Here is a 27,025-nt window from a genome sequence, read left to right as displayed (position 1 = left end):
TGTATGATGAGTGAGAAGAATGGATGGGAGAAAGCGAGCACATCTTCGAATCAGTGTTTGCCATGTAAATCTAGTTCACTTTAGTTGGAGTACCCTCATTTTTGGAGGGTACTCCATGAACTTCACACAACCCCTTTTTTATGGGTGCAAGTTAACAGGAATAGGACATGCACAGGCTAAGGCCATCTATGTCAACTTGCACAGGTCCCAGCTCTTATCCTCTATTTTGATGGACCATACAAACTAGCTCCAAACCCTCAACCAACTTCTTGCCATGGCCCTAATGTGAACGACGAACTCCCACAATAGAGAACAATGTGCATGATTAAGGCTTTACACATGCAAGCGTCCACACACATGAGCACATGAGTGCGCAAACTCTCTCTCTCTCTCTCTCTCTCTCTCTCTCTCTCTCTCTCAAACACACGCACAGTATTCTACTTGAGGTCAGGGAGGACCCTACAAAAATGGGTGTCTGAATTCAACTCCAGCCTCTGAACCAGTTCTGCTCACTCCTTTCATTCTCTCCGGAGTCCCAATAATGCCCTGTTGATGGCCATGTCATTTAAACACAGTATATACCTCACCAAATTCATCCTTACAACTCCACACAGATCAGGTTTCCTACATCACCAACACATCTGGCCATCTGGTCCTGTCGTTCGGTTTCACACCACCTTTTTGGCATGTTTGATTCGTAACTGGGAACGTGAGATATTGCATGAACATTCAATGAATTAGAAATCCAGATTGGCTACTTCATTTTGCAGATGGTAACAGCTGAATTTGAAACCCAATAAAATGTATGCATAGACAACACCCTAATTTTAGGAGACTAAACTGCATATGAAACAGTAGTGCTGTGATATAACCCTGTTACCACATGGACCAATTGCTGTGAAAGCTCATTTCCAAATATTATTTGCAATTGTTGGCATACATGCTCTCTGTCTTGTTTTGTCAGGCTGGATTCCACATGATATTATTACCTTCCAAAATGTCAGGCAACAACAATAGGCTGAGATGCTGAGAAAAGGGAAAAACAAGCTATGAATTTCATCAAAAGATACAGAACAACAAAGAATGCACCATGACAGCCCAGTTGGACCAATGAACCATATGTACAAGAAGTCATTTCAGCTCTCCATGCAAGGCTTCTAAGGCCCCCATGTAGCAAGCAGCTTCCGTCGTTTCCTGAGGACTCTGGTAATGCCACCCTCATTTTGTACATTCAGTCCGGAACATGAAAGTGCTATAACCTATTGCACAGTTTGAAGGTCTCATTGCAGGGGTTTCTTCTGGATGCAACCTCAACCGATGGTCCTCTTACAAGATACACTTTGTTACAGCCTGCAATAGCATGTGCCTTTCTTACATATGTCTGTTGTTCATCCTCCTTTGAACTAGACAGCTCGCACATAGGCTTGAAAACCAATGAATCATACATGATGCAACCCCCGTCAGAAGGTATAAATATGCAGAGTATACATAGACACAAGACTCAACAAAAATACATATAAGTATGCTAGATGCCTCCTGTACTGCCCAAACCAGTACATCTGGCCACCAACCTGCCTCCAGATTATTTTTTATAATCACAACACCTGAGTGCCATGGCGCTCTGTATACACACAATATAACCAACAAAGACATCATAAAGAGAATAAAACCAAGACAGCAAGTAGTGTCTGATGTGGAAAAGGCATCTACCTCCTGTGGCAACCAGCTTTTCCACACGAGCAACAATATGCTTCCCATATGTGTACCTCTTTAAAGCATGAAGGTGCACCTTGATGCGAGACAGTAGCAGTTCACGCTGCTGATCATCGCAGGTTTCCAATACCTTCTGAACTACATAATTAGCATACTGATCCTTCATCATGGCCTACAGTGTGGATACATGTCACTACAAATCAATGATCTGTGCCGTCAACCAAACTTACAAGGGGAAAAGCGTGTGCACAAATTTCCAGTATCAGAGAATATGCAATGCTCACCTGCAGTGGTTCATTCTCATCAGTCTGGCCAAGCATCTCAGTAATCAAGATTTGGCGCTCTGCAGGCCCTCCAAACTCCAGGCATTTCTCCACTACATTAGAAGCAAATTTGTGTTGACTCATTTGTACAATTTGGCCTGCCAATTTTGTTAATATCTCACTTCGTTCACGTTGTTCACCATGCTCCAATATATGCTGCCATATGACACAATGTAAAAAATTTATAATTTTTGACCATGCACCAAGCAAGTAGTTTAAATAACAATATGCAGTCTATCATGTGCTAAATACCTGTATGACATAATTGCCATATTGATCCTGTGCTAAAGTACAGACAGAACTTAGGATCTCCTCCATTATCCCATTTTGCTTCTGTTCATCAGTACAATGCTCCAGTACCCGCTGTCATAGCACAAGATAGCATAACAGATATTAGTCAACATTAGGTGAGACAAAACCCACCGCCAAAAAGGTACTTCAATAAGAACTACAGATTAAGCCACCATGACAGTATTGGTGCATTCCACCTGAATGACTCTGCAGCCATATGGATGCATGGACAGAATCACCACTTGGCCGTAGAACGCAGATATGATAAAATTAATATGTTCAGGAGGAACGCATTCAATACACTTTTGAATCACATGGTTGCCATTTTGATCCCTAACACATCTCATGACATGACCATCGAGCTCTGAGACCAGTCTAACTTGTTTTTCCACATCAACAACTTCCAATGCCTGAAACAGACTCATAAAATATGAGTTACAATTTTGAATTAACATTACTGAAGTAGAGCTAGATGGTAGACAAGTTGTTTAACAATGTTGCCAAGAATTGTTACCTTCTGGATAACACGACATCCATACATTTGAAGACTTAGGTTCAGCACATGACCAACTAGATGATCTGCAAGTTCAGACCTCTGCTCAACAGTACCATGCTCAAAGAACTGCATCACAATCAACCAAAGACGACCTCAACACCCAAAACTACTGCATTGAAATCTTTCTATACTTAACTAGATAAAATTCAGTATATTGTTTAGATCCGGTTTTCTATTTGGTCTGTTCTGAACATTCTGTTGCATTGTCTCCTCTTTGTCATGTTATACGACCCTCATAAGTAACTTAACATAAGCAGATTTCAGCTTTAAGTTTCTCTGCAGATTCAGCTTTAAATCTCTTTGCAGAGTCCTTTCATTAAAACTTACAAGTGTGGAAAACCAAATATCACTATAAAGCACACAAGAAATTTTACTGGGCACACCTCCACAATTCTCAAGACACTTAATACAACTGCTACATCACTACATTATACACTGCCTAAAAAGTTACATGAAGCGATCTCATCAACTATTGAACAAATTCTGAAAGATAACAAGCAATGGGGCAGTACCTTCTGGATTACATAATTGCCAAATACATCAGTCATAAGTGTGAGAGCATGTGGCAACACTTCCTGAAAAACAGAAGCCTTCTCTTCCAAAGAGACTGTTTCTAACTTTTGTTGGATAAACCGGCTACCATGCTGATCAGCACTGATTAAAAAAGAAGAGTTAGCATTACTGCAGCTCCAAAATAGATAGAGGGAAAGACTGCTGATTTTACCTGAATTCAACCACATGGCCCAGGATGTCTGCTAGCTCAAACCTCCGCATTTTGTTATTTTTCAGCTCCTCTAACAAAGATGATCCTTTGGATTCATCACCTGAATCACTTCCTTTTTGACCATGCCAGCCCATGTGAATACCTCCAGCACTGGTCCTACCAACACCTGGAGCAAACCGGTAGTTGCGCTCTGCCTGTCTGAATGAAAAGGGTGCAGTAGCTACAGGAGAGCCAGGTAGTACAGGGCTTGAAATTGGAGAATGTGTGTATGGCATAACAAAACCATGGTTTCCATAATAAAGTGGATTCATAGCAGCACTCTTACCTCCTGCTGGAACACCAACAGAACCACTTCTTGAGAGCTCTGCCTTCTGTTCTGTGGGATAGCCAAGCATTGAGTTTAAGTAATTTCTCTGCAGTTCCAAAGAATCACTGGAAGAATATTGAAGCAAATACTGATAATACAATGGGTCTTGTAGGTAAGATTGCATGGAAGCCCCTGCCTGGCCAGTGTATCTATAAATGGGATGCATATCAAAGCCCATCCCATTAGAAGACCCTGATATGGGTGCCCGTGGGCCCATTCCAGCAGCTAGTGTTGCAGCCGCAGCTGCGGCAGCGGCAGCAGCTGTGTCATAGGCTACAGGATTTGGATAATTTGCCATCAATGCAGGAATTAGGGCCGGGTTGATGGGATAACCCCCAACACCATAGTGAGGAGCATAAGCCTGCAGATTCTGATAGTAAGGATTTGCAGCCATGTATGACATTGCTGCAGCTGCAGCTGCATATGCATTATTTGCAGCCCCACTCTGTAAAATGGAATTCTGCAACTGAGGATTCTGAAGACCATATCTCCCTTGAGCCCTATGACTTGATTCCAACCCAGACAACTGCTGCTGCTGCTGTTGATGATGATGAAGAGCTTGAGCAAAGATTTGGGATTGAGGCATCTGTGATTGAGCTTGAGAGCCCAATGGCCGCTGGTTAAATTGTGTTGCTTGCTGCTGGGGCTGTACTGAAAGGTGGGAATCCTGGTGCTCAACTGGCACATTAGACAAGCTTAAACTTTGCAATGCAGCTGCTAACTCTGCAGATCCAGCTGCATTTCTGCCTGCCATACCTTTAGTCTGAGATAAGCTGATGTTTGAACTCCCTGGCAATCCTGAGATGTCTGCAGCTGAAGGGTCCGGTGTGGAAGCCCTTGCAACTGGCCCAGAAGACACAGAGGATGCCCCTCCACTGTTCCCAATCATATGAGCTATGGAAGGATTGGGGGTTGCAGATCTTGAACTCAACACAGGATTGGGTGTTGCTGATCTTGAATTAACTGCAGGATTTGGTGTTGCTGAACGTGAAGCTAAAACAACACTAGGAGTTGCTGAACGTGAGCCTAACAATGAGGCACTTAGTTCTGCCACAGAAGCAGCAGTTAAAGCTGCTCCATTTACACCATCGTCATTGGAAACACACGACTGATTGAACACCGGAGATGGTGTTCTTGGGAAATCTTCCTGCACTCACCAAATCAAACGACCATTACACTTGGCTAGCATTACACAAAGCTACAATATTGCAACATGCACTGCATGTAATTACTCCACACAAGCCATGTGACAAAGATTACTATAACTTTGACAGATTCAGGTACTAGGTTCCACCAAACTCATACATGAACGTACAAATCACAAAACCAGAATCTGCATTACCACTTCACTGCAGACTCATTTAACTCTTAGGCATCAAAAGATGCTACGTTACTCCAACATATATGGACATTGATATGAAAATCACTCTATCATCAGAATTGTGCATACCATCAGCGATAGTAAATTGAGTTCATCCCAAAATTTTACTGGCACCAATGACATAGACTCACTGTCAAAATGGTGCCATTTGTACAGACCTCCAACATGCCTCTATCTTTCTTGCTGAAGAGACACATTCCAAGCTTCAGACCACAAATCAACAAACCAACAGACATAGAAGTTCTTTTAAGCAACATCTTTCTCCACCCAGTAAAGGGGGGACACATGATGTACATTAAAGTACCTAATTTACATTAAGAGCATTTCATTACCAATCAGAATTGCATACAGAAGGCTTATCCTTTGCTAAGGCATTGTGCAGGTACAAGGGCAAAAGGCCTCAGAATTACCTGAATAAGGTCAACTAAGCTCTTTGGTTTAGTTCCCAGGAACGGATTTGGAAACCCTGGAGGACCATCAAGAGCTCCTCTTTCACTCCAATTATCAGACGCATGCCTCAGTAAGTTTCCCATGGGGGATCTCTCATCCTCAGAGGACTCTGGCTCTTCATTATGAGTCGGAAGAGTCTGCTGTGAGGAAAACAAAGACCTGCCATTGCTGTCATCAAATGATCTAAGTTTTCTCTTATCTCCTAAACCACTAACTGCAAGCCGTTGAGCAAGTAAATAATTCTCCCTTGTAACTAATGGCGGGGGCAGCCTTGGATTTCTGTTAACATGAGAATAGTAATAGGCCAAATACGCTGGGTCAGATCGCAATTCTTGTTCAGAATCAATAATATCATTATTATCACCAGACCCTGCACTTGTAAGCCGGCCTCTGGGATCTCCACCTAGCAAGCCTCCCATCAAGGCAAGAGATCCCTCAACACTTGGGGGTGCACTTCCGCTTCGGTGAGGAACCATATCTCTCCTACTCAGCGCACTGTCAAGCCTTGAATGGGTCCTCAACAGCATACCTAACTCCTGTGCCACACTTTCATGGACTGGAGAGGGGCTAATGCCAGCTCCAGCTGAAGATCTGACATTGTCTCCCATACTGAGTCCTCCTCTTATACCACTTGCAGCCATTACATGCATAGGATCCTCTGTCGCCATTCCAATATGAATCACTATTCGAGGTTATTTGGCAAGGATATAGTATGTCATGCTCCTTCGCTGCAGATAGATGCTTCTACAACTCAAAGTCCTCGTAACCCACCCTTCAACTCCTCTTCGCACCCAGAGACACTGAGCCAGGCTACATCACAACAGGAAAATTAGTAATTTGGCAAGTAGTAACTCGAAGTGAGCTAAATGTAAGTACAATGTTTGATCGAGTACATGATACTCAGGCCAACATGTCAAGGAGGAAGCCTGATTTCCCTGCCTCGCGAGTCTCATGGTGCAGAAAAAAATGCTGTTTGCGGCTCTTGTGACCTCCGCTTGGACAATGGCGATCAATGAGTCGCGCTCAAACCTGGCGACATAGCAGGTCAATGCCGGGGGTGAAGCCAAGCCAATCCCGATCCAAGCCTATATATGCCAGAAAAAGATACCTCAATGCGTGAGAAGCACACGCCGACAAAATTCCCAGAATCGAGGTATTCCTTGAAACCCTAGATGGTGAAACGCCTCGCAGGCGAAATATCAGGGGGGGACACTAGTGCCCTCAATTCACCTCCTCCTGCGAAGAAATGCAAAGCCCAGACGCAAGCCCGAAGAAGAATCAATTGCTCCAACGCAGGGCGAGCGTACGCAATACCGACATATGCGCCTGCAGAGGCTGACGGCGAGCTGATCCTGGTGCGATGAGAGCAGACGGCAGTGTAAAGGCTGATTGAATTTGGAGGAATTCAGCACAAAACCCTGGCAGAAGGGGGGGCAGGGTTCGATCAAAACCCTAAGCTGTGCGGCAGGACTTGTCGAAAAACCTAGGATGAGAGCGAAAAGATGAAGAGCTTTATCAAATGAAGACGACGACGATGCCAGATGCTGATCATGATGATGAGATGATGATGCTGATGGATAATAATCATCTATGGCACGCAGGAAAATCAGAACGAGAGAGAGAGAGAGAGAGAGAGAGAAGAGAGAGAGCGCGCGCGAGCGAGCTCTACTGGCGATGGCGGACCCGACACTCCACTGGTGGCAAGAGCAGAGAGAGAGAGAGGGAGATGGAGCAACTCTAACAGGGCAAGAGAGGAGAGAGAGAGAGAGAGAGAGAGAGAGGAGGAGGAGGAGGTTCTTGGACAAGGTCGTCAGCGTTTCAGCGACTCGACGACGAACGTGACGATGTGAATGGAGATGACGCGCCGCTGTTCGTCTCAATAGCAGCAGCAAGAGAGGGGCGGCTGCACACGTCCAACCTCCCCCCACGTGGCGCCTCCTCACAGGTTGAAAAGCATGTTCCGAAGATGCAACACATTTTTATACCTTCTTGCGCATCCCAAACAGAGAATTCGCATTCCCTTTTTTAACCCTGACAAGCCCAACCCTTGTAACTTGTAAGTTGGTGTTGTTTTCCTATGTTGAAAACTCGAACAATGCCACAACATGTCCCCCAATCTCATGTGAACTAGCATCACATAATGCAAGACCTCGTCTCAAGAGTTGCATCAACTCTATTTCACTCGATGCCACATGAATCGTTACTCCCCTTTCTAAAACATATCGAAATTTCATTGGTCACAATCTCTTTAGCTTAGATATTAGCCGCCACAATCTCTTATACATAACGTATCCCAAAACCCTAGAGTTCTCAACAGTCTCATTGGGCTAGTATGATAGGCTTATAGCTAGTCCAATTACATATTCCATTTTGACCACTCATTGAAGGACTCTCTAGTAGTGAAATCATGTCATTGGGATTACCATACGAATTTGGCCATCATCTATCAATAACAACCATATTCACCATGCAATATTGCACATGACCCCCATGTTGAGGATGCACCTTAAGCTCATTGAGTTCACACCACTTGAAATCATATATTGTGGAAAGACAAGGTGTGGTTCACTAAGTATTGCAACATATTTACCATGATGGGACTCTTTAATCACGATTGCAACATATTTACCATCATGGGTCTCTCTAAATCACAAGTGTTGCTCATATTCAATAAGGCATGCAATCCTCTTTGGCCTAGAGAAATTGCACTTGATGCTTTACTTATGTACTTTGGATTGTCATAAACCACTCTTTTTGAAGTGAAATCCACTAGAGCCATGATGGATATTTGATCTACATAGTGTCTTTTCATCCTATGCAAGATTAAAAATATTTAATTGACCCAAAGTGACAACCATGTAAAGTACTTTACAAAATAGGCACAAAAAGTTCAAATGCACTTCATTCCCTCTTGCCTTCCAAGTTGTAAGCACCTTCAATCCATTCTCCTTACACACCATAACTATGCATGTTCATGTGGGCCATAAAAGAATATAAACACCTAAGCAAGGCGTTTCTTAAGAGCCTTGAGAGACCATTAAGGTGAGTGCCAAAGCCCCATGCAAAGAGCTTGTGTAGGGCCCGCATGGAACATGTAATAGAACCCCCTTACCATGTTGAGGCAACCACTCTACTTATAAGAATCTATGCTCTTGCATGGATTGATTTACACAAAATAAGTTGATGATTGTAGTGATAAAGGCAGTCTCTTTTCACAACCCCTTCTTTAGGATCTCAAAGTGGATAAAATCTACTTTTCTCTTCACTTTCCTTCAACAAAACCTTCTAGAAAGCAATAAAAATACATTATTTTCATCTTGAAGAGCTCTTTACTTCCGTAGCACTTGTTAAATAGTTAAAGCAAATGTATTCATAAACAACAATTTCATCATACCTCTCTAGAACATACTTCAACTTGACCACTTCTTTAGGATCTTGGGAAAAAGAGTTGTAATAGATACAACGAGAAAATTCTATTGCCATTACTTGTGCTCAACACAAATAAAGGGAAAGCATTAGTTTACCATCTCTCTCTCTCTCTCTCTCTCTCTCTCTCTCTCTCTCTCTCTCTCTCTCTCTCTCTCTCTCTCTCTCTCTCTCTCTCTCTCTCTCTCTCTCTCTCTCTCTCTCTCTCTCTCTCTCTCTCTCTCTCTCTCCCCCACACGCACACATTGATTTGAATCTTTATGTAAAAAAGTGCACATGCCAAATCTTTGTGAGAAGTTAAGACAATATAATCATGAAATTGTTTCAAAAATAGCATGCTAATGCAAATGATCATATAATAAAAACAAAATAAACTAAAAGGAAACTAATAAGAATTAATAGTACAATCAACCTCCATCCATTTTTCTTTCATTTTATACAATAAGGGAGTAATAATGTTAAACAATAAGAGAATAAGCTTGCCTTGCAAGAAAGGGATATTTTTGGAAAGCAAATTCAATGAGCACTTTTGAAGTCGAGGAGTAAGCCACCACCCAAAGAGAGGTGTGTGAGATGGGAGAGAAAAAGGGTTAATGAGAGACAAAGAGGGAGGCAAAGAGAGAGAGTTGAAGAGACATGCTAGAAATGGAGAGCTAATGGGAGTTTAAAAATATGGAGATGTACAAAGGTATGGGCGTTTGCTATTATATGCTAGAGCAAGTGCAAAAGGCTTGATGTAGAAGGTGGTAGAAGGCCATGCAAGCCTTTAAGACAAGTTCAAGCTATAGGGTCTTGAAGGTGGAGTCAACGACAACACAAAACCAATTGTATGGAGCATGTCATCACTTAATTGGATTCTAGAGAGAGCAACCAAGCATCATTGAATGTCAAAGTAGTGAATGAAATATGTTAGAAAAGTTACATTTTGATGTGGGTAATAGTCTAGAGTAGTAGATCGTTGTTTGATAGTGTAAGGACTACATGAAGGGGGATTTGAACTTATGTTACTATGTACAACAAGGAGAACATTAGAATACTCAATCATAGTGAGTAAGGAAATTGCGATTAGACACTACCACAAAATGGAAACATAGACATGGTTACTAGATGCACATTTATGGGTGCATCTATAGCTACATTAAAATGTGCATATATACACTCAATTACAACTTGAATTGTTCAAAATGCAATTGTGCATGTGACATTGACACACTTTTAGATGCAAATGTTGGATTATAAGTGTAGCTACTCGTGCATAGCTAAATGCATATAATGAGAGTGATTTTAAACCTAGCCACATTCATTCAACTTTTCCTTGATGAGTTGTCTTTGAAACTTTGGTCAATCCTTTAGAACTCTCCTCTTACATTGTTCCACATGTAAAAGGACTACTTGTTAAGGGAAAATCCAATCATTTGAAATCCATCAATACAAATGTGTATTAAACCTTCAAGTAGATTGATACATAAAGTCATATAACATTAATTTATTAGATTAAATTAACATTTATACTTTTAATTTAATCTATAAAATACATAAGATTCTCAAGTTGGATTTTCAATCTCATCCTTAATGAGATCATTAAAACTATCTCTGAAATGCCCATATCAATATCTAAACCTACAAACAAATTGATTGTCGAGAGATAGAAATCCATGTATTGAGATGTGTGTATGTGAAAACACTCAATAAGGTAGAGCTAGTTGAGGTTTATCTAAAACGGAGTGTGATAATAATGTGTAGTAGAGATAGTGTTTTGATGATGTGTGGTAGAGATAGTGTGTTTTACTTGCAACCTTGGATATTGTGTGTATATCTCTCTCTCTTGCTCCTTTATTTGTTTACATGGTATTAGAGTCTCATACTTGAGGTAGTGAGGTTATGGTTGTATTTGTTTGTCTATTGCATGCATGGTTCATGATACTCGTGTTATGTCTCATGGTGGAGCAAATCTTAAGCAAGAAGTTCAACATGTACGTCGACCTTTTGAGAGGCATACATGTGCCCATACTCAGTTTCTTAGTCAATACAAGGGCTATTATTCCTCATTAGTGTAAGCTACCATTAGATCTTAGATCTTGAGGGGTTGATAGAACTTGTAAGGGGTTGCAAGTTTAGAGTTTTTGAGCCTTCATTGAAGGGCTCTTGAAAAGTGCAAGCTATACATTAATTTGTCATAGTCACTCAGTGTGTGGATTGGTGGAGAAATAAGCCACTATTGTTACTTGAATGTCAATGAGGTTGATGGAAATTATACACTTACAAATGTGCTCAAAACCAAAGCAATGATGAAAATTGATAGTATTAAGTGAAGTGGTGCAATACCCACACATTTTCTACTATGGATTAAAAATAGTAAACTCGAGGTTATGCTTTATAAGAGGCCTTCACAACTACCTAGGCTAGCTCTACACAAGTGAAGAAAGGTTGGCATGAGTTAATGAGTCTCTAGCTTCTTCTATAGTTCGATCCAAAGATAGATTGCTTTTGCCACAATCCCGATGATAGCACATATTCAAGTTTAGATGGCTCTAATGGCAGACTATGTGGCTTATGTGGCAAGTCTTAAAGGCCCTTGTTCATTATTTTGGGTGGGTAATATTTCTAGTGGTGGTATGATGCTTTGTGATGCGGATGACATTTATGGCTCATCATGGAAAAAGTTGATGACGTGGCAAGCATGCAATGGTAAAATGTCACGCTTTGTTCTCGCTAGAACAAGGACATACAAATGAAGTTTTCTTTTGACCTCGCACTCATTTGCAAACTATCACATTCAACTCTCTTGTCACTTTCTTGCTCTCTATGCCACCTAGTTTTCCTCTATGCACTCTTCTCTACAACCATGGTGGCTACCTAGGTTGTGCTTAATAAAGGCATGCATGTCCTCCTTGAGCGTGTAGAAGTTGTTCATCCTTGGGTTAGGTCCATGTTTCTTGAGACCTTCATCTCCCTCCCATGGAGCACCACATTGGCTCAGCCTGAGGCCAAGGTCCCTATTTCTAGAGACCTTCATCTCCCTACCTATTAAAACCATGCGAGTGATGTGTGGGTAGCACTTTAACTTCCTATTCCCTCATCCTAGTGCTAAGGAGCCTTAGTTTGGGTTGGAGTCAGTCCCACTGGAGGCTCCAATGTCATCTAGAGTCACTAGTTTAGAAGGTGCATATCTAGTTGGTAGTGATTTGACAGAGGAGCAATCCTAGCCATGGCCTCAAGGGATTGCTAAAAACCCCATGTCTATTAATATGGCATGCACATAGCAATTGAATGGTGTAAGAGACTTGGTCAACATGCCATAGGATACGTTAACTGACCAGTAGGGTTCTGAGTAGTGCATAGCCAAATGGTGCAAGAGACATGGCCAACATGCCATAAGATAGGTTTCGAGTAGTAGGCAATTGAGCCACAATTAGTAGAGGAGAAAATGGATCAACCAAGATCTCTACTTGAGGTTTAAAATGGTTTTGCCTAGACACTAGCACAACTTGGGCCTTTGCCTCATTGTGGCCCCTTTGTTACCTTTCCAAAAGAATTTGATCTAGAGTATGCCCAACACTACTTGGCATACTTACCTACTGAGGTTGGGCACCATGCAACTATTTGTGGCACGAGCTAGATTCCCTACAAATTGAAGTAGCAATGGTGCACCATGAAAAAACAATCCTTTGGGAGTAGGCTTCTTGTCACTAGGTCAAGCTCTATGAGCAACAGTGTTAGCAACTCTTCGCTTACCAAGCTACACATTTAAGTTTCATGGATCCCATTAAAAAATAGTTGCACCATGTAGAGACTAAGTCCATAGTGATGTGCCTTGTAGTTGGCCAGGGATGGAGGATGAAGATGGTGTGATGCTTATCTCTCCAAATTCTCTGAAGACTTTGTAGAAATCCTTCCAGGAGCACAATTAGGATGATTGGGATGAGGCAATGCAGTAATTTTGTGCTAGATTACAGACTCCTTATTCAACACTCCTTGCTATTCCCTCAAAGGAAGATGATCCAGATCTCAATGCATAGTCTTGGCCTCAAAATCTTTTGCTACTAGGTCTCTTGGCTCTATAGGTCCCTATCCCTATGAGCACCACACCCTTGATCTTGGCTCTTACCACTACTTCTATTCAGTCTACAACATAAGTCTAGAGAGCTTTGAACTCTGGATCCAACCCAGTTTAGTGAATCTAACCCATGCTCTGATTTCTCAAGCTACTCCTGGGGCTGCTACAAGTAAGGGAAAAACACAAATGCTAGAGGAGGCTATACCCATCAATGGTGATGATGTTGATCGTCCCTTCTAATAAACTTTTTGAGTATCTTTGATTCCCATACAGATGGCATCTTAAACAATCCAAAGATCGGGCTATTGCTGGAACATTGCAAAGTTGTAGAAGGCTAGAATGTTGACCTACATGAGTAGATTTGAGTTCTAGAGGCAAATGCCCGACAGTCCTTAGCAAATGTGGATGCTAAAGTGGAGTACCTTTTCAAGCACATTCCCCCAAAGAAATGCAAGATGCTACTGGCTCATATACAACATGCTATTATGCCTCCTCCCTCTATTGATTCTTATGACCCGACTCCATTGCCTTCTGCACTAAAAGATCAAAGTACATAGTGAGGAAAGTCATCTAACAAAGTGTTTGAGCAAGCCAAGCAGGACCTGTCTTGTGGACAACAATGGTCGCCTAAGCATCGATAGGAGGGGCAAGTGCAGGGTGTTGATTTCAAGCCAACTTTAGACACAAGAAAGCACTCTCAATTGCTACAGTTGTAGGGGTGGGTCATTGTAGTAGAGGTGCTCGCTTTTGAATGCTTGATGCAAAGTTATACTCTAGAGAAAAACCATACTTGCTAGATGTAGCGTATTGAACATCTGGAGCAACACTTGGCACTAGCTCATGTTGAGAGAGATCATTTGTAGCAAAATGTGTAGCATTATCTTTTACAATGTTTCACAACCCGCTCTGTGGAATCAAATCAACTAGTGGATGTGACCATATCATTTGAATTACTATCTGTTGTGCCACCATTACCTCATCAACCTATTGGTCAGAAAGCTAGTTCACCAATGGCCTCCTCCTGAAAGGGAAGTGGAACCTAGGAGGAAGAAGCTCGGCGGTGAGAGCTATGGCGGATGGAGAGCAAGAGCAATAGAGAGAGAGAAACTCAAAGTGGAAACTCCAACAACCACAATGTGTGGCTGGGCCTTCCTTTATTCAAACTGTCACTAAAAGAATAAAGAATAAGTGACTATTACAGGCGCCCACCACCTACAGTGTGTAGTGGCAGGTACTGTCAGTGTAGTAATACACGGGCGGCTAGGCGAAGGTGCCTTTACCCCCAACAACCTCCCACTTAAAGGCGAATCTGCCCCAGTGAGAGAGAATAAAGAAAAGACAAAACAACATGTACACATGTACAACAGGATGAGGAAAAAGACGTCATCTCATCCAATGCCCATGTATCTGTTTTTTCAGCTAATCACCTCTCATCTAGACTCAACACATCAACCCAAACTCAACATCCCCGTCTATGAGGATGCAACATTTAGGCACATTTATAAGTTTTTATGTGTGTTGGGTGCTTCTAACAAAGACATAAACCTAATTGGACTTCAAGGCCGAAGCTTGACCCTCTAAACACACTCACACATAAACACACTCACCCACTATTAGGGCTACTACAATGCATGGTGTTGATGATTTAGTTGCATAGATGTCTTGATGTATAGATATTATCCTTTATGTCCCTAGAGCTCTTTAGCTTTTATCTACATGGTACTTTTTTGTTTTCACTCATGATAGTTCTTAGTTTATTTCACTAACTTTTAAGACAGTTATGCAACTACATTAGAGGGCTTTAAGCATCCTAGAGGGGCTCTACTCAGTGCTGCTCAGTGTGGCTTGTTGAGGGGGTGCAAGGCCTGTGAAAAGGTATAATTGCATTCTCTAAGTTAGTTTTCATGCTTTCTGATAGTTAGATGCATGCTTGAGGGTTTGAAACCTAACTATCCCAGTCATCCACCAGGCATGCCAAGTGTTGGGGCTCAAATTCCATCCTTATTTAGTACTTTTATGTCTTAGAACTTATATGCATGTAGGATTTTAGGATCAACATGTGTAAAACAACTTTATATTTCATACGACATTGACATTAAGTTTAGGCGCTTGTCTTGAGAATTAAGAAGTTGTATCTTTTCATATTTCTCATGATCAAGAATGAGAAATCTTTCACCATAGCACTAGAATAAGGTTGTTGATGTCTAATTTTATTTATCTGTGTTGGTCTTCTGAATATTAATGATGTCTACTTCAAGTTATTCAATCATGAATGGTCATGATAACAATAAACTATCTTCTAATATTTAGGAGAGTATTGTCAATTGGATGATTATAATATGTATTTCATGTCTGCATATCATTCTTGAATATTAAATGCTTAATATGACCATAAATAGATTCAAGAAGTTATTTGCAGTAATAGGACTATTTTTAGGCTGATTGATGTAATTTGTGTTCCTATTGTGGAGGCCATAACACCCACTGGGGAACTTAGACTCTCCTATTCACACTTAGTGCACTTAGGTTAAGGCTCACTTAGTGTCAACTCATGTAGACTCACCATAGTTATTTTTTCTAGACTCAAGGCACTAAACTAACCAAAATTTTTCTTGTAAAAAAAGAGATTGGAATTCGTTGAGCACTTGAACACTTGATTGCCTAAAAGGAAAGGGTTGATTGAGCACAAGGACATACACACATTGCATTGAGCATTATGGAAACAATGATTGATGGTGCTTGCATATTGAATCATGATTTAAACTTGAATTAAAACTTGAAAATCTAAAAGAAAATTTGTGGGGGAAAACAAGCTAGTCAAAATCACATGAATAAGACTAAAAGAGGGCAAAAAGCTCAACCACTACCTTAAGGAAGAATAAGAGAAAACCATATAAGATAATTGAGATTGATCATAATCTAGCCACATATAAATAAGAGCTTGTCATAAATGAAACGTACCACAAGCCTAAAAGAAAGCACGGAATTCAGCTCCTAGAGCCAAGAATTACATATTGGGCTAGTGAAGAGCTCGGAATCATAGGTGTGTGCACTTGCACAACAACTTTAGGTTCTTGACCCCAAGAAAGGGTTTGATTTCTAGCCCTACACAAACTCTAGAAGAACATAAACTTGAAGCCACATTAGTTCCTATACTAGTTAGTAAAGTCATCCAACTCATTGATCAAGTGGCAACCAGACTTAGAGCTAACACTATGAATATGCCAAATGATTTGAGAGACATTCCATAAAACCTACAGGAGTCCCTGGATAGCTTTCATAATCCATGTGGATTTCAATCATGCTAAAATGACAAAAGAAGCAATAGGAAAAATACTTGTAATCATGAAAGGAATGGGCAAGAACACTCTCAAGTGACTAGTAGATCTTGCAATAGTTGCATAACAATAAAAAGTAAGGATGCAATGAGAGACATATGTCATTGTATTTGTCTTGAATACGAATCCACTTGGATATTTCACCAATTCATTATTTGACCTTGTTTAGAGAAAGATACTTGATAACTTGAGCATGCTCCTCATAAGTTTACATATGGACAACACCTTACTTAAGGACTGGGTGTCATACAAGGAACCAAAGAGTAGTCCAAATTTCCCTTGATCACCGCAAGTAGGTAGATAATAGTGCAATCCAAGTAGGTGTGTGAAGAAAACAACCTCACCTTTGACTTAAAGAAAACATAATCCTTCAAGTTGTGATTATGCAAGAAAGAGGTATGTCTATATGTCATTGAGAATTCATAATTTGTCATTCCCAAGGATCACTTCAGTATGTGATTTGCTAAAGTTGGATATGGGGATGACTTGATTACATGGCTAATGAATATAGGATAACAAGAGGGGATAATATGAGAGATTATGTGTCAAATCTTAGGAGTCTCTACAAAAGAATTCCAATTATAGAGAGGCCAAATGCCAAGGTTGTAAGCAAGGCTTTCATCATGGGACTTTGACATGAAAGAATCTACAAAATCATGGGAAGAAGTGATGTAACATTAAGAACATGCTAGAAGGAATTCAAATCAACGATCTCCATTAGGAAAGACCTAGAAACAAAAAAAAAAGGAATATGATCCAAAGACCCTCATCCTAGTGGAGACAAGGTAGAGCTCAATAAAACCCAAGAAATCATGGCTATTGCCAAACAACAATAACTTGAGCCCTCAAAAATTATGAAATTACTAGTTAATCATGATCTTATTGCTAAAACATATAGTTCATACATTATGAGGAGACCATATCCCATCAAAATACTCTAGACCTAGTTGAGCAAGTGAAAACTATGGATGCTTTGGCCATGAGACAATCTACTACTATGCTCCAAGAAGGCTCCCTTACCTTGCCTAATTTATAAATGTCAATTATCAATATTTGATAGTTGGACCTCTTTACTTGATATAACGATAGTTGGTGTTACCAACCCCATGTGACCCAAGGCTAGTAGTACCTAGAGCAAATATACATCCCTCTAGAATTTCTAGACCATTGGGACTAATCATTACTCATCCCCTTAGTGATTCTCCTCTGTAACGTGTCCAGCTATTTGCTTGCAGGACACGTCTTAGCAGCCCATCGGGAAGAGAGTCTAGAAAGCGCCGCCCGGCACTCCCACGAAATGTCACGGGGTTTGCGATCTAGGTCTTCCCGAGTTTGCCACGAAGCGGAAGCATTCCGGCCGTTCCCACTTAGGACCGACCTGAATCAGGGTTCTCCTAGTTGTCAAATTCCTAGAACGGTAGCTAGCGTCGAACCCCAGGCGAACTACTTTACGCAGAAACGTCAGGGTCGAAGCAGATTCATGCTGCACTTGGTTCAAGGAGAATGGGAAACGAGAGGGATGCAAAGCTCGACCTCTCTGCCCATAAGGCACAGTCCCATTCCGTTCCCCTAAAACATCATAAATCGAGATTCTAGTAACCTAGACTCTAGGTCAACGTTCCTTGCTGTTCATTTCCTTCGAGAAAAGTTCCCGGCCAACCGGGACCACCCATCTGTAGGACAGACCCATGGCCACATCCACCGCACTTTCCTTAGGGCTGCTTTAGTTGTCTAATTACCTACCACATTTAGTTGGACATGCATAAAACAACTTCCTTAATTAGCCAATTAGTCACCAGTTCCTTCACGTAATCTTAGCACTTGACATAGAAAAACAGTGTCAAACAAGTTCCTTTTCAACAAGTTATCTTATTTATCTTGGAATACATCATATAATCCAGCCCACAGGCTAATCCATAATCCGCCCGAAGGCAATCCAGCAATCCACAGGGATTACTAATCCAAGTTTCCGCCCGTAGACTAGTATGCGGGCCTCAAGATCCAATCCCAAGTCACGTCGGCCTTTTGTGCAGGGTCCGGAAGGCAAGAGATTTATGGCCAGAGCCCCCTCTGGCACCCAAGCGTCCTCCTGCTCCAAGTAGCGCCCAACGGAGAGACCTCTAGCGGTGGGTTCGGTCCACGTTCCCGGCGCGGCTAACAACCCCCTTGGTTAGGGTCAGGCAGACAGTCGGGGGTAACTGATGCTGCCTCTCCCTCCAGGCCTTCAATCTGAAGCATTAATTATCTTTTCATCCTTAGTTCATTGAGCAAAGCAATACGAACAGTGCTCCTAACTTATACAAACACAAACAGTCTAGTGGTCGTTTATTTGGCCAACTACTAAGGAGTGAATCCTTCTCTTCGAATGCATCCAGCATTCGATCCAGGATCAATTGCGACTTGGCAAGATCCCAAGGGTTTCGTTGCTTGTGTACCCTTGTATCCTTGGGTTAGGGTTATACCCTGTTATCCCAATTAACCAACACCTTAGGTTCCTTAAGTTAAGACAGTAACTCCTGGTGACTTTGTCGCTCTGACTTGATCTGTCAATTGCTCGTTATCTTAACTTGGCAACTTAGTAGCAGGATGACTACTCATCCTCTTGCAAGTTAGACTTGCGCTAGAACCTGCCAACCTTGTTCTAAGGAGTGGCAAATCTATCTTGTGATTAAGACACAAAGCCATGTGACGTTGCAACTTGTTGCATAGGAGTCACATCTAACTTGTGGGATCAATCTCCCATCAATGTCGTTCCTTGGTCAAGAAATATGTTTAGTCAAGATGTAGGGTTTGGGATGTCTTCTTACCCAACCCAACCTTAACCTTGCTGGGCCAATAACGTTTGGCCCTAGGGTTTCTAGACTCAATCGGAAGTCTAGTATTGGGTCATTCGATCCTTAGGGTAAAGCCCTAGATTGTTGTTGTATGGGCGTCCACTTAACCCAAACATTCCGTGAATGTGGGTAGGACCTTTGGGTTTGAAAGTCTCGACTTGGCGACCAAGTACGATATTAGGCAAAATCTCTAATGTGCTAAACCCTAGCTAGCACTTGAGGTGTTCGTTGTACTAACTAGTTATGCTTATACGAATCCCTTGAGGGTTATACCCTTACAAGTGATCTAACCAAATCGGTCTACTTGTCTTGCGACAAGAAACGATCTCTTCTTAGAGATGCTAAACTTGTTCTAAAGGTGTAAATAGTTGCAAGACATCACATTACGTGTAAATATGCGATTCATTACTTCTATGCAACTATAAGGTTTGCAATAACTATTTCTTTTCCTTGCTAAAATCATGATGATTGACAATTTGGAGAATAACTTGCACAAAACCTACATAGTACACTACTTTAATCATTTATCCATTTGCCTTTATGTAAGGGGTGTTTCTTATGCAGCTTGCGGTTTTTAAGTCCCGGCCTCATTTGCATAATGCGGATGGGCTCATTATTGCGCGTGTGGGGTGAGGACTTTGTCACTATCATTATTCCATTGTGGGAGATGACTTTGCACGGCTTTTGTGTGGGCGCGTTGTGATCAAGGTTCTTTAATATTTCGAGCGGAAATATTACATCCTCTACATTTCATTGAAGAACCCCTATAGAAAGAGGAGTATATGAATATCTATATCACTTATAATTGAAGAGCACAATATCCTTAGGGACTATCACCCAATTCCTATAACCACAAGCTAATTACAATCTTTTTGGAAAAACATGTAGTTTATACATTATGATGGGACTATCACGCATTAGAATACTCTAAACCTAGTTGAGCAAGTGAAAACAATGGATGCTTTGGCCATGAGACAAATCTACTACTGTGCTCTAAGAAGGCTCCCTTATCTTGCCCCATTTGCAAATTTCAATGATCAATATCCCAATAGTTGGACCTCTTTACCTGAGATAGCAATAGTTGGCCTTACTGATTAAATTCAAATGCTAATTATAATTAGCACATAGATAGCTACTAACTATATAGGAAACTACTAACTAGTAGTTAAATAGCTACTAATTAATATATAAATATTAATTAGCATACAACTACTAATTAGTAAACATGTTAACATACAATCAAGTATGCTAACTAGCATACAACTGCTTAGAGGAATATAGTGCTTTATTAGCATACACGTTATTGTAAACAACATTGTAAAACTAGCATTGCCAACTAGCATATAGGAGACCGTTAACTAGCATATCATTGAGAAATATGCAATCACACTCCTATGATAGACTCTTTGTATCGAGTAGTAAGGCAAGGAACATGCAAGAGCCTAAAAGAACTGTCATGTATCCCATAGGCACAGTAGGGAAAAGTGGAACTATCTTGCAACTATAAAGCAATGCACTTGACAATCATTTGATGAGAATGCTATTGTACTTTGTACTTTCAGTCTTGTCCATGTCTACTCAAGATTGTGTTTATGAGTCCAAGATAATCTATCTTGGAACCTAATTCACTTGAGTAATACTCTAAGTCATCATGCTCCTTGTCCATGAATTCCAATCACCATAACTAAACCTTGCTCAAGGATCTGTGTTTCTCAACTTAGTATCAAAGCCATGGTAAGCTTGGTTTAGCTTTGCACTATGTTCTTCCAACTCTCCACAACCTTTGGTCAACTTAACTAAACAAGATGACTTCATCTCTCACTCCATTTTCACTCTACCTCTCTTGACTGCCATAGCCAGCCAAGACCCTACTCTATTGGAGCTCTTGGATCTCTTCAACCAGGACATATCTCAACATGCTTTCTTTTGGGAATTTGTTCCTTGACTTAGGACACTTTAGGCTGGCACCTCAATCCTTGTCACTAGTGACCTCCCGCTCCAGCATTATAGAAATTGACAGTCCTTGTTGTCCAATTTTCATTTGCATTCGGTCGTACTATTGCCTCTATCTTGTGGCCATAGGGCATTTGAAGCTTGGTATCTAATCTCTCTCCTCACTAAAAATCAACCTGAATAGTTCACTCCTCAAGCTGCTAGAAGGAAAAAACCAGGGCCCTATCAAAACCCTAATCATGGTGGTAGCCATAGCCACTTTTCTTCAAGCCTATAAATCCTTTCATTTTTTTACTTGCCCTCGCTCAACCAAGTCACTACTACTTTGATTCATTGTACCACTTAGTCTCCAACAAGATTTACACTTCAAATCAGAGGAGGGGAGAAATCAACAATAATATTAAGCTTCAAGCATAGTATCTTTTTGATACTCATTTAGTGTTGTTTAATGCTAATGACTCTTGTGACCCTTGAGACAATCCTTGTCAACTCATTTTTGGTTTGATCTAATATATTTGGTGTTGATTTGCTATTGCTTCTACCATCCAATATGGGCAAAGATTCATCATCATGCCGCTTCAAAGGAACGGGTTTCCACACATGGCAGACAAGAATAAGGCTAATCCTCATGAAGAAAGGTCTATGGTCATAACCAGTGGACATGAGAAAAACCCATAGATGTTGCTCTTGCAACAGTATGGCAAAAGGATGATGACAAAGCCCAAAAAATCATCAAGCTTGAGCTTGATGACAATTACATCCACCATGTAGACACATGTGATACATTTCATGCCACTAGGGAACAGTTGGATACACTATTTGGTGCCCAATAATCTAAATCTTCAAAATATGGATTGTTAATTGATTTTTTTAGGTTGGATGTGAAGGCTAACACATCCCTTGCAACTCACCTTAATTATATGGAAATTCTTCTAACTTAGCTTATAGGGATTAACTTAAAAATGGATGAAGATGTATGCATTGAGGTCTTGCTTAAGAGTCTCCTCTATAATTTGGTAATGTCTCCATCGCACTAATTGATATGCCAGATCCAAAGTTGGTAGACATCAAAGCATCACTCCTTGAAGAAGAGAAAAAGATCAAAGGTAAAGAAGAAGCAAGCACTTCAAAGGAAGAATAACTGCTCTATGTCAACAACTAGTAGAAAGGGAAGAAAGATATTTTTTGTGGCTTGTGCAAAAGAACTGGGTACATTGAAAAAAATTTCATGCCATGAAAATATCACAGAAGACCTACTTTGCAATTGTCAAAGAAGAAGAAGAAGACAAGAGCAAAAGGACAAACCTCGTCAGCCCTTCTATTCCCACTATTTAGACCAACTTTTTAAAGCCTTGTATGTCCTTGCATTAATGCTCTAATCATAATCCTTGTAACCCTCATGTAACTTGTGCACTACAACCTCTACACACTTAGTGAGGTGTTGTGACAGCCTCTAGCTTTATATGGTTGATTTTTCCATGTTTACACTTAGCAAGGTTCTACTCATGACAGCCTCTATATACTCAATGTTTTTATGGTTGTGATTGAGGAGGTGTGTTGAGAAATACATAATAATAATCCTATGATAGCCTCTTTGTATGAAGTAGTAAGACAAGGAACATGCAATATCCTAGAAGAAATGTTATGTATCCCATAGGTATAGTAGGGAAAAATGGAACTATCCTACAACTATAAAGCAATGTACTTGACAATCATTTGATGAGAATGCTATTGTACTTTGTACTTTTAGTCTTGTCCATGTCTACTCAAGATTATGTTTATGAGTCCAAGCTAATCTATCTTGGAACCTAATTCACTTGAGTAATACTCTAGGTCATCATGCTTCTTGTCCATGAATTACAACCACCATAGCTAAACCTTGCTCAAGGATCCATGTCTCTCAACGCATTTAGTGGCTTTAAATGGAAGCATAATTGACATGAGATAATGATGACATGATAGTAGGCATATCAATAAAGATATTCCACTTTAGATATCCTACTTTTTTATAGGTGGATATGATTGGTCAAAAGTACTCCTACTTTTCAGCCCTTATTTTTTTCTTAACTGTTGAGCTTCTTAGAACATTGTAGAGTTCTAGGGCCAATAATTTAAGATCCAACCAATAAATTTTAATGATATAAAGATAGAAAATGTTTCTAAGGTCACTCTCCACACTCTCACCATTGGGATTAAGAAGATTCTCATTCTAAGATAAATTATAGGCGCTTCAATCTCAACTATCTACTTTCCTTGTATTTTAGGGATTATAGGACATACTTAACTTTTGGAGGGCAGATTTGGAAAAATGTAATTGTTGGGTCGAGTTAACATCTTTTGCAAAGTTGTTTCCCTACTTATGATATGCATTTTGACCATTGGGATCATCGAGAACTTACTCTAGCTTTAGACTAAATCAATATTTACTAATATGTAATTTTCAAGAAAAACAGTAGTCTGCCAAATTTGTTGCTACATATATTCAACTAGTCTCAATGCGTTGTATGAGGGACTATATGTGAGAGACAGAGAGTGATGAAGTGTGAGAAAACTTGATTCATATTTCTTATTATTTGACTTCCCATATTCAATCTTTAAATTACCTCTTTGAGTTTGTTTAATCACTTCTACTGTCACTACATTGTTTGCTTTTGTTGTTGTTACTTGAGTGTGAGTTCATTCCAATCAACTATTTGTGTCATCTTCTTATGATCTACTTTTATTTGTGTGAGTCAAAATGTTGGGAATTCTCAAAGTTTTATCATGGTATTAGATCTTAGCTCTCTCTAGTCATATTTTTAGAATCATCACTCTCATTGTTTCACTCAAGATCAACAAAAAAGATCAAGGTTTTCTTTCTAGATCTTGGCTAGAGGTTATTATTGAGATGTCAAGCTCTACATGAGCTAAAACCATATGTACTTTGGTGATATGGCAAGATATTATTCACTGGCATGTTAGGTGACTAACATGAGGATACACTAGTAATTCTACGGCTGGACTACACCCACATAGTCCATCCTTGGTTATGGGATATTCATTATGCCACCTCTTGTCTATTTTCATAGTATCAAAGCCATCCCATGGTGTTGGAGTGTTTGGGGCCTAAAGTCTACCACGGGGGTAAGTGACAGTAGGGTGAAGGGAGATTTAGGGAGAGTAGTAGATGAAAGAGAAGGGGTTTGAAGAAATAGAAGATATAGAAGAAAATTGATAGAGGTGAAACCTGTCAATTTATTTCGGCATCCTATCGTACATGGAAGACATCAACTCATAATCATAGCTCATAACCAAATACATCCAAATAAGGGTAAGATACACTAAGACAATAGCTCAGCTCATACACAAATACTTAACATAATCCTTGATCATAATCCATGATCCATGTTGCTGCCATCCATTGACTGCTATAAGTATTCACCTCAAAATTTCATGCAATGCTTCAAACTAGTAGTGGTAGAAGCCGCTACAACCAAGATACAAATCAAATGCTCCTATCAACTCCCTATCAAAACTAAAGAAGCACTTCAGCCTTGACAATAACTGTGTATTCCATCCTTCAAACAAGGCTCCAAAATGCATACAAATCCAATCATAAGCCTCTCTAATGAATGCCCAAGGTTTCCCTGCTATTTAGGGACCATATCCAATACATATATTCACTTAGATCACTTGCAAGCTCTCCCAAATTGAGTGGTGGACTATGGGCTTCCCTATTTATGATAGTTTTGAATAGTCCAAAATAGCCCATAAACAAAGAAAAATCACACCTTTAGATGTCCCAATTGGTACACTAGATCTCGGGAGCAAGAATCAAGCTCTTGGCATCAAGAAAAGCCCTGAGAATGAAGATGAAGCAAGAAGAGACCTTGTTGGTCATGGATTCCTTGTTCTTTCTTGTTCAGGATAGCACCATAGCTCTCTTTCTCTCTCTCTAAAATGCACGGAAAAAAAAAATCTTTACCTTCCTCTCATTAATCTTGACCGTTCCCCTTGAGTTGAGCTTTGGTTGCATGCCTTGGAAGGTCCTCTTGTGGTCCAGTTGTGCTAGCACTCTCCCTGTAGCCCACGTCCGTGATTTGTAGTGCATTTCACGCTGAAGGCCCTACTCTTCACCTACATAACTCCTAAGTTTCATAAGGCATACTTAAGTTACCTAAGTCATTAACAAAGGCATGTATCATGTCCCATGCTCAAACCAAGTGGACTTGTCAAACTAAGTGACATCCAAGCAAAATGAACTTAAAGAATCACTGCTTTATGTCTTGTAACCTATCCTAAAGCTCCTGTAGAGAAAGTATGCAGATCTACATGATCCACAACATATCCATTTTTCACACTGTAAACATATAATCCCATGAAAATGGCTACATGGAGCTCAATTGAAGGCTAAGGTGAAGGCATTGGAGCAAGAAAGTAAGCAAGAAAGCAATGTGTAAGAAGCTATTCCACCTTGGTCTATTTGCCTTAGGTTATAGCCACAAGAGGCTCCTGAGGCAAGTGGGATTGTAGTCTCCGATTGGAGTGAAACTTGGTGAGCAAGAAGATTAGTGTATATATTGTAGAAAGGCCCTTTAGGATTTTCTCATTATGATTTTTCACATTTGAGCTCATTTTGACCTCTGTTTTGGACTTGTAGCGGTCACGATAACACTTTTTGGGTATATTGTAGTTTCGACGATGTCCACTGTTTAGAGGTGCACAAGTTACAGATCTCAAATCTGTAAGGTTTGAGATATTTGGTTCGATTCACATCCAATGGTTGTTATATAGAAGATCTTAAAAATGATTGCAAGTTGACTGTAAAAGGGAAATGTATTGGTAGATTATTTATGCTTGATGTAAATCTGTCTAAAATGGATGTTGCCATGTTTGCAAAAGGTTCAAGTGTTGTGGCTAATATTGAAGTTCGACATTAGAGAATTGGTCACATAAATGTGTAGCAGTTGAAAGACATCTAGTCAAAACAGATTGTGGATGGCTTGCCCAAGTTTAGGGTTGATGGGATACATAAAGTATGTGAAGCATGTCAATTTGGAAAGTAAGAAAGATGCATGTTTCCACATAAAAAGCATGCCACTTGAATTGATACATTCTAATATGTGGGATCCTAAAAGGCTACAACTTTGAGTGGTTGCAGCTATTATGTTTCCTTCATTGATCATCATACTCACAAAGTATGGATTTACTTTATGCATGAGAAAAGTGAAGTGTTCAACCACTTTAAAAGCTTTAAGGCTTTGGTTGAGAAGGAGACACAGGGTTGCATATTAAATGCCTAAGGTCACATGGAAGGGGAGAATATCTCTCCAATGCGTTTTCTAATTTTTTGCAGAAAAATGGTATATAGAGGTAGTATACATGTGGATATACTCCGCAACAAAATGAAGTTGTTGACCAAAAAAATAGTCATATTGTAGAGGTGGCTTGTAGAGGTACCAAGACAATTAGATGGGAAGAATCATTCCTTATCTTGAGCATCCATATTTAGAGTAGCGTTACCACCAAGGCTGAGTGATTTGGTGGAGTAAAGGTTATCAGGTTATTGAATGGCAAGACAGATCTTTCACATGGGATATTCAGGTCTACTGCCACCATTGTAAAAGGATTCT

At 40.3% G+C, this 27,025-nt stretch overlaps 1 protein-coding gene across 4 annotated transcripts; it reads right to left on the bottom strand.

The window, feature by feature from the left end:
* Nucleotides 1–1,033: 1,033 nt before the first annotated feature.
* Nucleotides 1,034–7,497, bottom strand: LOC148026161 (pumilio homolog 2-like). Of its 4 annotated transcripts, XM_087693446.1 has the most exons (12): nucleotides 6,914–7,497; nucleotides 6,699–6,834; nucleotides 5,766–6,615; nucleotides 3,933–5,121; nucleotides 3,608–3,827; nucleotides 3,396–3,537; nucleotides 2,842–2,949; nucleotides 2,525–2,737; nucleotides 2,289–2,399; nucleotides 1,998–2,192; nucleotides 1,711–1,885; nucleotides 1,034–1,621 (listed from the first exon to the last, which is right to left on the bottom strand). In XM_087693446.1, the coding sequence occupies exons 3-12, from the start codon at nucleotides 6,471–6,473 to the stop codon at nucleotides 1,596–1,598; spliced, it is 3,087 nt and encodes a 1,028-aa protein (XP_087549572.1). In that variant the 5' UTR covers nucleotides 6,474–6,615; nucleotides 6,699–6,834; nucleotides 6,914–7,497; the 3' UTR covers nucleotides 1,034–1,595. The 4 variants fall into 4 exon arrangements, with proteins under 4 accessions (XP_087549572.1, XP_087549568.1, XP_087549571.1 ...); XM_087693442.1 differs by having other exon boundaries at nucleotides 3,608–5,121; XM_087693445.1 differs by having other exon boundaries at nucleotides 3,608–5,121; nucleotides 5,766–6,605.
* Nucleotides 7,498–27,025: the final 19,528 nt, after the last annotated feature.

The sequence above is a fragment of the Lygodium microphyllum genome, chromosome 14, assembly GCF_053477565.2.
Source record: "Lygodium microphyllum isolate KBCC chromosome 14, Lygodium_microphyllum_v1.1.10, whole genome shotgun sequence".
In the NCBI taxonomy this organism is placed as follows: domain Eukaryota; kingdom Viridiplantae; phylum Streptophyta; class Polypodiopsida; order Schizaeales; family Lygodiaceae; genus Lygodium; species Lygodium microphyllum.
Note: the sequence above shows the minus strand (reverse complement) of the source record. Positions and strands in the feature narration are given on the sequence as shown.